At 40.8% G+C, this 16125-nt stretch overlaps 1 protein-coding gene across 4 annotated transcripts in view; it reads right to left on the reverse strand.

Annotated features, from left to right (window-relative positions):
* Positions 1 to 15063: 15063 nt before the first annotated feature.
* The window catches only part of ADORA1 (adenosine A1 receptor), a 45071-nt gene continuing 44009 nt past the window's right edge, over positions 15064 to 16125 (reverse strand). For all 4 annotated transcript variants that reach the window (XM_033919336.1, XM_033919335.1, XM_033919338.1 and 1 more), the window contains one exon: positions 15064 to 15947. In XM_033919336.1, the coding sequence (XP_033775227.1) occupies positions 15281 to 15947 (667 nt within the window). In that variant the 3' untranslated portion in view covers positions 15064 to 15280. The remainder of the gene's footprint in view (positions 15948 to 16125) is intronic.

Below are 16125 nucleotides of genomic sequence, written 5' to 3' on the forward strand. Positions count from 1 at the left end.
TGGAATATCAGCTTCAACTGAAGTGTCATGTCTAGTTCAGGAGGGAGGGCACCTCTACAGAGTCAGAGATGAAACAGAGCAGGAGAACCTAAAATTAACCTTACGGGGGCAAACTGATGGTTTATTTAGCTTTGTACCCAACAGCCAGGAGTGACCACTCCAGGTCACAAGTTCCTGACAGAATCCCAAAGAGTAACAAAATTCTGGAATCCCAAAGAGTGGCAAGATTCCATGTTATAATGTATCTGGGTTTATAAAAGGTTTGGACACATTCCTGGAGGAAAAATCCATAGTCTGTTATTGAGACAGATGAGGGAGAAGCCACTGTTTCTTGTTTTCTTTCATTGCCTTTTTCTCTTTTTTTCCTTAGCTTTTTCTCCCTTGTTTCCTTCCCCTTCCATCCTTGTCCCACTCCCTTTTAATCCCTCGATGTACAGCAGATTAAACTTGAGAGAGTTTTTTTTAATGCCAAGCTTTGGCTTTCATCTTTGAATTTGCATATAGACATTTCTAGAAATATTTTTAGGTTTTGGAGTTTCATTTTAATTATTTTCCTATGTCTTACATTGTTTTTTAAATGGCTGTCCCTTTATATGGATATTTGCTCAATGTTACGTGTCTCAGGCCCATTCATATATGTCTTTTAGGAAACTGCTAAAAACTGTTTTGTTTGATAAATTTGTAAACTGATGTTTTAGAATCCTGATTGGTAAATAGTATATTGTTCTTATAGTGTGTTTATTTAAGTTGATTTTAATGCATTTTAATCAATTGTATTTTATTACTGATTTTTAGTTAATTGTATTTTACTCACTGATTGTATAATTTTTATTGTATGTGAACCGCCTAGAACTATGTGGTATGGCGGTATACAAAAATAAAATTATTATTATTTCATCATAGTCACAGTATGTGTACTTCACATTCAATCAAGTTTTTTTTTTTCCAAATACTATACCATCTTGATCACCATCAATCAGTACTGCTTATTTCCCTAGATCTCTCTTCTGCTTTCGATACTTTAGATCATAGTCTGCTTTTAATGCGACTCCACGAAATTGGTTTGTCTGACCAGGTCATGGACTAGTTTGTTTCCTACTTCACTGATAGATCATCAAAGGTCATTTTTAATGGCACATCGTCTGACTCTTTTTCCACTAAACATGGAATACCGCAGGGATCCATTCTCTCACCATTGCTTTTCAATATCTTCCTGTCGCCCCTTCTGATGGTGGGCCAATCCATAGGCTTTACCACGTTTGCTTACGCAGACGATGTGCAACTAATCCATCCCATTGATCTCAACAATACGGAAAGGTAGCTTCCATTAACCATAAATTAGGAAAAATCAAATCATGGTTAGACTCGAATAAACCGTCTCTTAATATCGACAAATCAAGACTCATGATTTTTCCTTTTAAAGAAGGAACAACACTTCAGGCTCCCCTGAAGCTCGAATCGCTTCCCACCAAAATTGTTCCTACTTTAAAACTACTAGGAGTTACTTTTGACAATAAATTTTCTTATCATTTTCACATTAGCACAGTCGTTCAGAAATGCTTCTATCGACTCAGAATGATACATTCCCTTGCTAAGTTACTTGAACCGGCCTCCTTGAACTCATTGATCCACTCTCTAGTAATCTCTTGTATAGACTACTGCAATGCCCTGTATAAGGGCATTACAAAAAAGGAAATTGGCTTCAGATTGTACAAAACACAGCTATTAAGATCATTTGTGGTGCAAAGAAATACGATCACGTTTCACCCCTTTTGATTAGTGCACATTGGTTACCAGTTGAACACAGAATCAGTTATAAAATCCTACTTTTCTTTTTTTTTTTTTTTATTTATCAAATTTTTAAACTTTATCATTTATACAAATAATAAAGAAAGGAAGTTTACAGAAACAAAGAAAAGAAAAGTAATTATAATCTCAAAAAGTTATATCACTAATTTCCTCAAGTCCACATAATTTGAGAGAGAACAAAGAGGTCTTAAATAAAACAGAAACATTCAAATATAATCATGATCAAAAAAGATCAAACACAACGGTGCTTTAATACTTCAAAACTCCAAATATTAATTACGTGGTGGCAGAAGAACTAGCTTCATGATGTTGCAAAAATTGTTCTAACTGAATAGAGTCCCAATAAACATAATCATTTTCCTTAAATTTAATCAAGCATTTACAAGGAAACTTTAAATAAAATGTGGCACCCAAAGCTAACACCCTAGATTTCAAAGCCAAGAAGGATTTTCTTCTTAATTGTGTTGCTTGGGCCACAACTGGAAATATCAATACATAATTCCTATATAAACATTTTCCACACTATCCAATAAATTTCTTACTTCATTATTAGGTAACTTCCAAGCTGTAAACCGTATATACTGATAATCTCCACTATATTCTGTTATCACTTGATTCCCTTGATATGTAATTCTCAAAATTGAATCCTCTACCACACCATGTAATGTACACGAATCACTGTTATGTAATTTATCTAGATAATCTATATTACGCAATTCTTTTGGTAATTCCTATAATTTGTATTCCGCCTTGAACAATATATAATGTATAATGTATTCGAAATTAATTTTCCTATGAACTGTTTTCCTACCTTCTTCTACTCTATGTTTATAACCTAACTAATTTATTTTTCTCAAGTACTTTAGCAAGAATGTGAACCTTTGGGACAGTCAGGGAATTCTAAGTACTTTCTCTTCATCTTAATTAATCTTACTTATTGCATTTCTTCTGTTTATACTGTAAACCGCTTAGAACCTCACGGTACAGCGGTATATAAGAAATAAAATTATTATTATTATTATTATTATCTCCACAGAATTTAGTTTGCTTATTTTGAAAATAAGCTTTCATTATTAAGGATTTATCTATCTCTCTTGTGCACGTTATAAGAAGTGTAGATCTAGTTTGAATTATATCTTGTGAGTCCTCCAGGAAACCCGTTTAATCAAAATCAATTTGTTCCAACTGATCTACACCCGATTCTGTGGAAACTTTTTTCCTCTGAGGAATATAATATAAATTTGTTAGAGGCAAATTTTCTACGTTAGCCATCCCTAAAACTTCTTTGAAATATTTCTTAACCAATATTTCTAGAGACAACAAATGAGTTTTAGGGAAATTAACTAGGCGTAAATTTTTAGCTCTCTGCAAATTCTCCATTTTTTTTCAAATTTCATATGAGTGATATGAAAATCCTTAACAGCTGTTGAAGAAACTGCTTGTAATGTGACCACATGGGACTCTGTTGTTCCAAGCGAACAGACAGCAAGTTTGGCTGAAAAACTACATAAACGAACCCAATCTGACATACAGTGCATTCCGAAAATCGATCAAAACCGCCCTTTTCGCCAAATTCATTGACTAAAACTGTCCCCTCCCTCTCTGTCCCCTCCCTCACTAGGACTTCCCCCCTGTAAATGCCTTTTTTCTTTCTCTCAAGAAGCTTCTTTCATGTATTCAGGTATTCTCTACCCATAGAACTCCAATTAATTCGTAAGTTTCTCTTTAGATTATTGTTTAGTATTCAGACTCATTGTATGGTATTGTACTTAGACTTATTGTTTTGTATTGTATTTAGACTCATTGTAATGTATTGTATTGTATTGTTATTTAGACTCATTGTACGGTATTGTAAGTAGACTTATTGTATTGTATTAAGATCTTTTGTTATTCGCTGAATGTCCAGCCTTCTTACAATGTAAACCGCCTAGAAGTCGCCTGACTATGGCGGTATAGAAAAATAAAGTTATTATTATTATTATAATCGATTTTTCCATAATCTTTAAGTTGGAATCAACATTTACAAACTTATCAATCACTTCCTGTGAAAAATTTAACATTCTGTGTCACCACAGAATTTAATAACCCCTCCATTTGAGTGTTAATTTGCTATAGATCTTTCAAGGTAACTTCCTGAGGTTCAGCCAGGGGCTCTCTAGCAAACAAAGCCTCATCTTGAAAGGATAAGGCTTTTGGTATCACCCCCATAAACTAATAAGGGTGATCCCTGTTGCTCTGAGAGTCCCACCGACTGAAAACTGGAGCCAGGCTTAGGCTCCATAACATCAGGAATATTTGGTGGAGGCGGTGGAGTTCTACCTGGAGGACTAAGAGATGCCCCTGATAGCGAATCCGCTCCCTGGCTATGGCTTAAAGCAGTGTTTTTCAACCACCAGTCCATGGACCGGTGCCGGTCCACAGAAATTTCCTGCCGGTCCACAGGGCCGGCATGTGCATCAGGCCCAAAACTGTGTTCTTCAACTGCCGGTCCGCAATGCAATCGATCCAAGTTTCCAAGTTTATTAAATAGTTTGATTTATCGCCTATTCAAAATTCTAGGCGATGTACAAATAGATAAAAAATTTAAGTAACATATCGTTCAAACATACAATAATTTGGGTAAAAATGTAAACTTATTTAAACAGATAACAATACATTTAGGGGATATTTCTACATATAATAATGAAACAAAAGGGAAGTTATTTAATGGTTACATTCATTGTTAAATTCAATAATTCAAGGGACCTCATCTTAAACGGATTAGGGGGGCCTGCAAGAGGGGTAGAAGTGGGAGGACCAATAGGCAACAGTGACCACAACGCGATCCGATTCACATTAGAAAGGGGGACACCCACAGTAAAGAGGACCGCAACAACTGCGCTCAACTTCAGGAAAGGGAACTATGTTGCTATGAGGGAAATGGTGGGGAGGAAGCTCAAAAACGTCCTTAAGATGGAGACTGTAGGAAGCGCCTGGACCCTATTCAGGGACACCCTGCAGGAAGCACAAAGAATGTACATCCCAAGTTTCAGGAAAGGTGGAAAGAACAAGCGGTCAAAGGACCCGGTTTGGATCTCAACAGAAGTAAAGAGGGCAATAAACGACAAGAAAGTGTCCTTCCGGAGATGGAAAAAGGACCCAACGGAGGAAAATCACCAGGAGCACAGGAAATGCCAAAAGGAATGCCACCGAGAGGTTAGAAAAGCAAAAGGGAAATATGAAGAGGGGCTGGCCAGGGAGGCGAAAAACTTCAAGGCATTCTTCAGTTACGTAAAGGGGAAGCGACCAGCGCGAGAGGAGGTGGGGCCGTTGGACGATGGGGATAGGAAGGGAGTGATCAAGGAGGATAAAGAGGTAGCTGAGAGGTTGAACACGTTCTTCTCGTCGGTTTTCACGAGAGAAGACACATCTAATATACCGGACTCAGAGGAGCTCATGAGTGGGGAACAGGCTGAAAAATTAGAACACATAGAGGTAAGTAAGGAGGATGTCCTCAAGCAGATAGACAGGTTAAAATGCGGCAAATCGCCGGGCCCGGATGGGATCCACCCAAGGGTTCTGAAAGAACTAAGACAAGAAATAGCGGGCACAATCCAGCATGTTTGCAACCTATCCTTGAAAACTGGAGAGGTACCAGAGGACTGGAAATTGGCGAATGTCACACCTATCTTCAAGAAGGGATCGAGGGGTGACCCCGGAAACTACAGGCCGGTGAGCCTGACTTCAATTATAGGGAAGATGGTGGAAGCTATGATCAAGGATGGTATTTGCGAGCATATCGAGAGATATGGCCTACTGAGAACAAGCCAGCATGGATTCTGTAAGGGAAGGTCATGCTTAACGAACCTTCTGCACTTCTTTGAGGGAATAAGCAGTCGGGTGGACAATGGGGAACCTATAGACATCATTTACCTTGATTTTCAAAAGGCTTTCGACAAGGTGCCACATGAAAGGCTGCTCAGGAAACTGTGGAACCACGGGGTGGGAGGGGATGTGCACAGATGGATCGAGCACTGGTTGTCGGGTAGACTGCAGAGGGTCGGAGTAAAGGGACAATACTCTGACTGGCGGGGAGTCACGAGCGGTGTGCCACAGGGATCGGTGCTGGGGCCGTTACTCTTCAACATATTTATCAATGACCTGGAAAAAGAGGCAAAGTGCGAGGTTATAAAATTTGCAGACGATACCAAACTGTGCGGCAGAGTTAGGTCTAGGGAGGAGTGTGAGGACCTGCAAAGGGACCTGGACAAGCTGGAAGACTGGGCAAACAAATGGCAAATGCGCTTTAACGTGGAAAAATGCAAGGTCATGCATATAGGTAAAAAGAACCCGCTGTTCAAATACAAATTGGGGGGGGGCATTATTGGGAGACAGCAGTCTTGAGAGAGACTTGGGTGTGCTGGTAGATGCATCACTGAAGCCATCTGCACAGTGCGCAGCAGCCTCGAAAAAAGCCAACAGAATGCTGGGCATCATAAAGAGGGGCATAACAACCAGGACGCGGGAAGTCATCATGCCATTGTATAGAGCTATGGTGCGTCCACATCTGGAATACTGCGTTCAATATTGGTCGCCGTACCTCAAGAAGGACATGGCGGTGCTTGAGAGAGTCCAAAGGAGAGCAACGAAACTGGTAAGAGGGCTGGAACACTGCCCATATGCCGAGAGGTTGGATAGGCTGGGGCTCTTCTCTCTGGAAAAAAGGAGGCTCAGGGGAGATATGATAGAGACCTTCAAGATCATGAGGGGCATAGAGAGGGTGGATAGGGACAGATTCTTCAGGCTGAAGGGGTCAACAGGCACGAGGGGGCATTCGGAGAAACTGAAGGGAGATAGGTTCAGAACAAATGCAAGGAAGTTTTTCTTCACCCAAAGGGTCGTGGACACTTGGAATGCGCTACCGGAGGAAGTGATCAGGCAGAGTACGGTACAGGGATTCAAACAAGGATTGGACGGATTCCTGAGGGATAGGGGGATCGTGGGATACTGAGAGAGGTGCTGGGATGTAACACAGGTATAGAAAGCAAACCAAGTAATAAGTATAGAAATCCGACCAGGTCGTGCATGTGCAAGACCAGAGGGTTAGGACTTCGATGGGAAGATAAAACTCAATGGGAAACCAAGGTGGCAAGGGGGCCCCTTCTGGTGTCTCAGACAGGCCGTGACCTGTTCGGGCCGCCGCGGGAGCGGACTGCTGGGCAGGATGGACCTGAGGTCTGACCCAGCGGAGGCACTGCTTATGTTCTTATGTTCTTATGTAAATACGTTAGGAAGGGAGACAATAATGATTAACAAAGAAATAATTAGATCGGCAATGTGGAAGATTTTAATTGTTAAAAGCATCTGTAAATAGAAAACTTTTAAGTTTAGTCTTAAATTTTTCTAAGTTTTTTTCTTGTCTTAAATAGAGTGGAAGATCATTCCAGGACTGAGGGGCTGTTATAGAAAAGATTGTATTGTGCCTTGTGTTTAATAAGATTATATTGTGTGTATATATGAAAAATGAATGGAAAAAATAGTGTTACAATTAGGACTATGGGGACAGGGTCTGGGGTGGAGATTGGGTAGAGATGGGTAGAGTCTGGCCCACAACTTAGCCCAGTGTTTTTCAACCGCCGGTCTGCAGACCAATGCCGGTCCACAAAATAATTATTTTATTTCTGCCGGTCCATAGGTGTAAAAAGGTTGAAGAACACTGGCTTAAAGCACTAGAAGAAACATAATGTCTGTCTATGGGACCTGACAATATAGGCGTAGACACCTTAGCTTTCCCTTTTAATTCCCTATAATACATTAAAATCTCTTCATTCAACGTCTCAGAATCTCCTCATTATACCTTCTTTAAAATTGATTAATACGTTGCGCTCCAATAATTTTGCCGTCACTGCCCCTACTCTCTGGAATTCGCTGCCTAACCACTTGCGTGGTGAATCCGATTTAAACAATTTAAAGTAAAACTAAAAACATTCTTGTTCCAGGACGCCTTTGGATAACAACTGTCCTTTTAAGGACAAAATTAAAGTAAACTTACTTTTTACCCTAACCGATTGTACTTTCCTTTTATGTTGCACTTTTCTATAACGATTGTAGTTCTTCCCCACTTTCCTATTGTTTGAAGTAGGTCCACACGTTTTATCTGTGCTTTATTATGACACTTGGATTTTATCCAGTATCCCTTGTTTTTATATGTTTTTACGTTTTAATATGTTTTTATGTAATTTTATATTGTACACCGCTTAGAAACCTGATTAAGCGGATTAAAAAATATTTTAATAAACTTGAACTTGATATCACATCATTTCATTTATTTAATTTATTCTCACATCCAGTTGTCATGGGCATCACATAATTCATGTCACCAGTGTGCCAATATTGAAAGATCTGTGACACTTTGATTGATTTTTCTTCACATCATGTTGATTGCAAGTCACAACGCTCCGAGCTGAATATTTCTTGCAGCGTAGTGAGTGATGTTTTGGCTACATTTTCCAGATATTATCCACTAGATACTACATTAGTAGTTTTTCAATTTGGTGCCATTTTTATTGTGTTTAGCTTTTTAAAAAAAATTTGTGGCACAATTTTGCCAATGCTTTTATTTATGACCTTATTACTGCTTGTGCAATCACTTAACTTTGAGATTTTGGGGCTCATAATAATAAAAAAAATAAAGACATTTAAACACCATCAAATAAGCAATCTGGATGTCCAGGAAAATCAAAAACATCTAAGTCATATAATCAAAAGGGATTTTAAAAGACATCTAGGAGCGTTGGACGCTAGAGACTGCGCGTCCCTATGCGATAACAGAAACAAAGATGATTTTTTTTGGGTGTGCCCAAAGATGCCTACTAGAGAATGACACGGTGACAGAATTCATCACCGTTCCCGTCCCCGCGGATAACCGCGGGAAATAATCCCATGTCATTTTCTAGTGTCTATTTCAACCTCGGTCCTTCTACACCAGCATTCTTTAAAGCACAGCTTGCGGGTCAGTGGTTGTGGCCATTCATACTCTGATTCTTATGGGAGCCAAGGATAATGAAGCCATTGTGACATCACTGATGTGATTGGTTCTTAAGCACTGGTGGAATGAGGCATTATGACATCACAATATCTGCTCTGGATACCAGAGACTGTCATTCTGTAGTGTCTATCTCAACCTCAGTCCTTCTACACCAGCATTCTTCAGAGCAAAGCTTGAGGGTCAGTGGTTGTGGCCCTTCATACTCTGATTCTTCCCTCTCTCCTTAAAGAATGACATGAAGATGGTTTCCCACGGTTATCCACGGGGACGGGAATGGTGATGAATTTTGTCACCGTGTCATTCTCTAATGCCTACGTTTAGACCTGTTTTAAAAGTGCAAAAGGTGAGTCCCAGACTGTCTTTTGACCACTAGTGATCTGGTTGTGTTGGACAGCTAGAACCGAGTTACTGAGTGCTAGATTGACTGTCTGTTTGTGTCCCTGTCTCTACCGTAACCTACAGCAAAAGTGAGGTAACAGCAAATTGAAACTTTACCTATGTTTGTGCTATTCGCTGATTTTATTCACTGATTTTAAACATATATTTAAAGGAGAAAAAAAAGTCCTTGTTCCCATCATAGAAACATGATGGCAGATAAAGGCCAAATGTCTTATCTAGTCTGCCCATTCACAGTAACTATTATCTATTCCTCTCTCTAAGAGATCCTGCGTACCTATCCCATGCCTTCTTGAATTCAGACACAGTCTCTGTCTCCATCGCTTCCTCCGGGAGACTGTTCTTCACATCTACGGCTCGTTCTGTAAAAAAAGTATTTCCTCAGATTACTCCTGAGCCTATCTCCTCTTAACTTCATCCTATACCCTCTCATTCCGGAGCTTCCTTTCAAATGAAAGAGGCTCGACTCATGCGCATTTATGCCACATAGATAAACGTCTCTATCATATCTCCCCTCTCCTGCTTTTCCTCTAAAGTATATATATTGAGATTTTTAAGTCTGTCCCCATACGCCTTATAACGAAGACCACACGCCATTTTAGTAGTCTTCCTCTGGACCGACTCCATCCTTTTTACATCTTTTTGAAGGTGCGGTCTTTATAATTGTACACAATATTCTAAATGAGGTCTCACCAGAGTCTTATACAGGGGCATCAGTGCCTCTTTTTTCCTACTGGCCATACCTCTTCCTATGCACCCTAGCAAAGGGGATAATTTATAATTATTTTTATTTTTAATCAAAGGTTGTGTCACAGCAGTGTTTACTTCAGATTCCAAGTGAAATTAGACAAGTATCCACTTCTGTTCATATTTTTAGATCCAGATCTGGATCTGGAATGATATTCCTATCGATTTGAGATAAATTCAGTGCTAATCTTCTTTTAAGAAACATTTGAAGTCCTAGTATTTCCCCTAAATTGGAATGCTTTATATCACAGGTGTCAAAGTCGGTCCTCGAGGGCCGGAATCCAGTCGGGTTTTCAGGATTTCCCCAATGAATATGCATGCACTGCTTTCAATGCATATTCATTGGGGAAATCCTGAAAACCCGACTGGATTACGGCCCTCAAGGAGGGACTTTGACACCCCTGCTTTATATCAATGGTTCCCAACCCTGTCCTGGAGGAACACCAGGCCAATTAGGTTTTCAGGCTAGCTCTAATGAATATGCATGAAGCAAATTTGCATGCCTATTACTTCCATCATATGCAAATCTCTCTCATGCATATTCATTAGGGCTAGCCTGAAAACCCGATTGGCCTGGTGTTCCTCCAGGACAGGGTTGGGAATCACTGCTTTATATAGTACCATTCTCCCAGGGGAGCTCGGAACAGTTTACATCAGGGATCTCAAAGTCCTTCCTTGAGGGCCGCAATCCAGTCGGGTTTTCAGGATTTCCCCAATGAATATGCATTGAAAGCAGTGCATGCACATAGATCTCATGCATATTCATTGGGGAAATCTTGAAAATCCGACTGGATTGCGGCCCTCAAGGAGGGACTTTGAGACCCCTTGTTTACATGAATTTATTCAGGTACTCAAGCATTTTTCCCTGTCTGTCCTTTGGGTAGCGCTAATACATCTCAGGAGTTGTGTGTTGTAAGATATTATTGCTGGGGTGCATAAGTTGTAGAGTACAACCTATCCAAGGCACATGGGCAGTCTCCTGGGATACAGAAAGCCTGTATCGCATATTATTGCCTAATTATATGACATGGCAAAGAGAAAATCTGAAATCCAGATCCACTGGGTGAAACCAACACCACAGCAGCCTGTCTAGCAAAACTGGAGCCAGCTGGTAACCTTAATTGTCGAGAGATTATCAGTCTCCTTGGAGGAGAAAAAAAAAAGTGGCACAGTATAGTTCCCTGTTGCATTATTAAATCATTCTAGCTGTGTTTGAGAACATCAGATGTGCGAACAGATGGTCCTGTATCACTCAGCGTTTCCGCTGAATGCATCACATTAAAATTATGCATATCCAGCCTGGCTTGTGAAGGCCTTAAAGACGTTGAATTTGGAAACATCTTTTGTCTGTTACATTTGCATAGACAGGAAATAAATGGTTTCCAGTGGCTTATTGTCATGACATGTCTTATTTGATTACATTTTATTCTCTGAAATATCTTCACGCCTCCAATAAATCTGAGCATCCTTAAGACAAATGACACAGCCATGTGGCCTGAGATTTAGCCAGTAAGCACAGTTGCTTCAATGACGCCCTGGCTGCTGATTTTCATTGTCATGGCTAGAAGGGGTGTAAAAATTATTTTTAAAATTTTTATTTTTTCGGTTTTCTTTATGCATTTTTGCACATGATAAAATAAAAAAAAAAACTGTGTTGTTTTTCATGTCATTTCAGATTGGAAATGGCACAAAATGAAACAAATGTTGATATAAAAAGGCCTATGGATCCTTACACCAAAATGAAACAAATGTAAAAAGGCCTATGGATCCTTGTACTAGGGCAGGGGTCTCAAAATCCCTCCTTGAGGGCTGCAATCCAGTCGGGTTTTCAGGATTTCCCCAATGAATATGCATGAGATCTATATGCATGCACTGCTTTCAATGCATATTCATTGGGGAAATCCTGAAAACCTGATTGGATTGCGGCTCTCAAGGAGGGACTTTGAGATCCCTGTACTAGGGCAAGGGTAGGCAATTCCGGTCCTCGAGAGCCGGAGCCAGGTCAGGTTTTCAGGATATCCACAATGAATATGTATGAGATGGATTTGCATGCACTGCCTCCTTGAGATGCAGATCTATCTCATGCATATTTATGGTGGATATCCTGAAAACCTGACCTGGCTCCGGCTCTCGCGGACCGGAATTGCCTACCCCTGTACTAGGGGCTCCTTTTACTAAGCTGCGTTAGGGCATTAACGTGCGGAATAGCCCGCGCTGAATTGCCGTGTGCCCTAGACCTTAACGCTAGCATTAAGCTGTTATATGTTTTATTTATTATCAGTTAAGGGAAGGGGGAGAAAATGATTTGCTTTAAAATGTTTGTACGTTTAAAGTGTTTTTTTCTGATCTGTTCTTGATAATTCATTGTAGTGCATTGTCATTATTTTAAAATCAATAAAGAATTAAAAAAGAAAAAAAGACACTCCTGCTCTAAGCTGTACGAAGTCCTCCATCCTCATTCCTGCTGGTCCCCTGCAAGTCCTGTAGAGCCTTCTCTGTCGCTAGTGATTGGAATACATTTTGAAGTACGGCCCTCAATCAGCAGAGATATTTCTGTGCAGTAGAGGATGTTGGGATTTTATCACACAGTGTACATTTAGCAGCATGATAGCAAAGATAGGGAACAAGGAGTATAATGAGAAATCTAAATTATCCACAGCATGTGCACACAGTAGAATATTAAGGATGGATCATGAACAGGTTTTGGTTGTTTGGCCAAAACCTGGTTCGGGAACTTCCATCTCAGTGTATCATAGGCGGAGCCGGCTTAACCTATAGACCAGGAGAGGCTCTGGCTCAGGGCAAGGGCAATAAAGGGTGCCAAACCCCCAGGACCATGACATCACTGGCTAAGAAGTTAAGCTACCATTGGCTTCCTTCCGCCTCCTCCCTTTTCTGATGATGCTGCCCTTTCCTGGCAGGATGCAACATCATGGGCCAGTGTCTCCACATTTATCTTCAGCCCGGAGAAGAGAAAGCTTGAGGGGGGGGGGGGGGGAAATGATAGACGTCTATAAAATTCTGAGTGGAGTGGAACATGTAGATGTGAATCTCTTGTTTACTCTTTCCAAAAATATTAGGACTAGGGGACATGCGAGGGGGTGTGCGATGAAACTACTAAGTCGTAGATTTAAATCAAACTGGAAAAAATATTTCTTCACTCAATGTGTAATTAAACTCTGGAATTTGTTGCTGGAGAATGTAGTGAAAGCAGTTAGCTTAGCAGGGTTTACAAAACGTTTGGATAATTTCCTAAAAGAGAAGTCTGTAGGCCATTATTGAGATGGCTTGGGGAAATCCACTAGGATAAGCAGCATAAAATCTGTTTTACTTTGAGATCTTGCCAGGTACTTGGGACCTGGGTTGGTCACTGTTGGAATCAGGATACTGGGCTTGATGGACCTTTGGTCTGTCCCCAGTAGGGGAGCTCTTATGTGAGCGAAGTATAGGACAATAAAGTCATTGTGACATCACTGATGAGTTTGTCTCTTAGACACTTGTGGAATGAGGCTTAATGACATCACCATCTCAGCTCTGGAATGTTGCTACTCTTTGGGTTTCTGCCATGTACTTGGGACCTGGGTTGGCCACTGTTGGAAACAGGATACTGGGCTTGATGGACCTTCGGTCTGTTCCAGTATGGTAACTCATAGGTTCTTATGTCAAAGGAGGGAACTGGCTGGGGGTGGGGCATGGACCGAGGAGCATGGGACACTAGAAAACTAGCATGACAGGTCAAAAGCGCACCGACAACTGAGCGCAAGGCGGAAGCGCGCCGAAGAAAAACAGTATTTTAAAGGGCTCCGACGGGGGGTGTGGGGGGGAACCCCCCCCCCACTTTACTTAACAGAGACCGCGCCGGCACTGTGGGGGGTTTGGGGGTTGTAACCCCCCACATTATATTGAAAACTTCACTTTTTCCCTAAAAGAGGGAAAAAGTTAAGTTTCCAGTAAATGAGGGGGGTTACAACCCCCCAAGCCCCCCCTAACGCCGGTGCGATCTCTGTTAAGTAAAGTGTGTGTGTGTGGGGGGGGGTTTCCCCACCAATACCCCCCCCCGTCAGAGCCCCTTAAAATACTGTTTTTCTTCGGCGCGCTTCCGCCTTGCGCTCAGTTGTCTGCACTGGGTTGTCGTCGTGCTTTTGTCGTTGCACGCTTTTGTCTATGAACCGAAAACTAGGGGTGGTCTATTCGTCCACTAGGCAAAATGGGTCACAACATATCCCATGTGAGAGAAGGAAGCAAACATTTAGGGATCGATATTCAAAGCAATTTAAGCAGCCTGAAATGGCTCCAGCCTGCTGCTATTCAGGACTTAAGTGGTAAAGGTTACTACGTAAACAGAACTGTATAAAAATAACTCATTTCTTTATGTGGTTCATTATAGCTATTTACACCCAGATTCTGTAAACGGTGCGTAAATCGACCATCGCCTAGAAAAATGGCATCGGCTGCATGTCAATCACGCTTGGATACCATTTACAGAATTGCGTCCTGTGGCGCCCATGTAAAAACTTAGACACTGGAAATGTAGGCCAGGGTTTTAAAGTTCTACATTCAGGCTCCTATGTTTTTTTTTGTAGAATCACGCTTAGTGGTGCCTAAGTCATGCTCCGCCCATAGAAACGCCCGCTTAGGCTTTAGACACCACTAAGGGCCATGAGATAGGCGCCTACACCCAATTAAAAATTTTTCCCCAATTATTGAGGCTAGTGAGGCCAATTAACCCCGTTCCCTTTTTTACTAAGCTAAGACAGAGGTTTTTACTGTGGCCCAGAGCACTAAATGCTCCGACGCTGCAATTCTATGAGCGCTGGAGCAGCGTCGGAGCATTTAGTGCTCTGGGCCACAGTAACAAAATTTTTTCCTTATAATGGGTATTTATTAATGATGAACTTTGAGCTATATTAAGCATTTGTACACTCGGCTTTGGCGTGAAAGTTTATATAACATTTATACTTAACATAAATAAAATAGTGAAGATATATTTTCACATTAAATTTACGTCAGCTTTTATATAATACAAAGTTTCCAGTTTTATTTCAGATAACAGAAGCATGGAAAGTAAAATAGGCATCAAGGGGTGAATTATGAATAAATAATATCACTTTATTTATAGCTTAAATCATTTCCATTTTGGATACGATGTACTTTTCGATGTAAAGCCCCCCAAAAATCCAGACTACTGAGGGCTTTGTCAGATCCTGCAAAGCCCAATCTGAATACCATAATATGAAGATTAAATAGAGGGGACAAGTGGGAAATGCTTGGAGACTTCAATGAGCAACATGGAGGAACATGTCAGATAACTGCTCTTGAATCCAAATTGACCAGTGAAACATTGTTCATATTGTTCATATTGTTTACAGTTTTGTTCGATTTGCAGCAGAAATAATGTTTCCATATCTGTAGAAACGTGGATCTGAATTTCTCAATTCTGAAGGCATAGACTATTGGATTCATTGCCGAGTTGCCATGGGTTAGGAAGATGGCAATATAAGTTATTATCATTGGAGTTTTACATGTTGGACAGAATAAGGTGATACAGTTTATCATATGCAGGGGCAACCAGCTCAATGCAAATAATAGGAGAATGAGTGCTAAGGATTTGGCAATTTTCAGTTCCTTCCCAAAGTACTTCTGGGGGTCTTTTGAGTTGGAAGAGAGCTTCTTGTTCAGCTGTTTCTGGATGAGGTTAAACACCTCTAGGTAGATCACCAGCATCAGGAAAAGTGGTGGCAGAACCCAGATGAAAAAATTGAAATACACCATGTACTCCATGCTAATCACAGTCTCAAACTGGCACGTGATGATAAATTCAGATTGACTGGAGTTTGGTTCCTCGCCTTTCTTGATTTGGTGAAGGTTGTTCCACCCAAACATTGGCGTCAGTCCCACTAGGAAAGCCAACATCCAGCATGCAAAAATGGCAACCACAGCTCGCTTTGCAGTGACAACCCTCTTGTAGCTGTGACAAGAAAAGAAAAAGAAGCATAAATTGAGGTACTAAAATATCTTCAGAGTTTCAGCCTTACATAGTCTCTTGTAGAGAATGACACGGGGACACATTTTCCCCATCCTGTCCCCCGCGAGTTCGTTTCCTGTCTCTGCCTCATTCCTGCAAGCTCCGTCCTCATCTGCACAAG

This window comes from Geotrypetes seraphini, chromosome 13 (assembly GCF_902459505.1).
Source record: "Geotrypetes seraphini chromosome 13, aGeoSer1.1, whole genome shotgun sequence".
Lineage (NCBI taxonomy): Eukaryota > Metazoa > Chordata > Amphibia > Gymnophiona > Dermophiidae > Geotrypetes > Geotrypetes seraphini.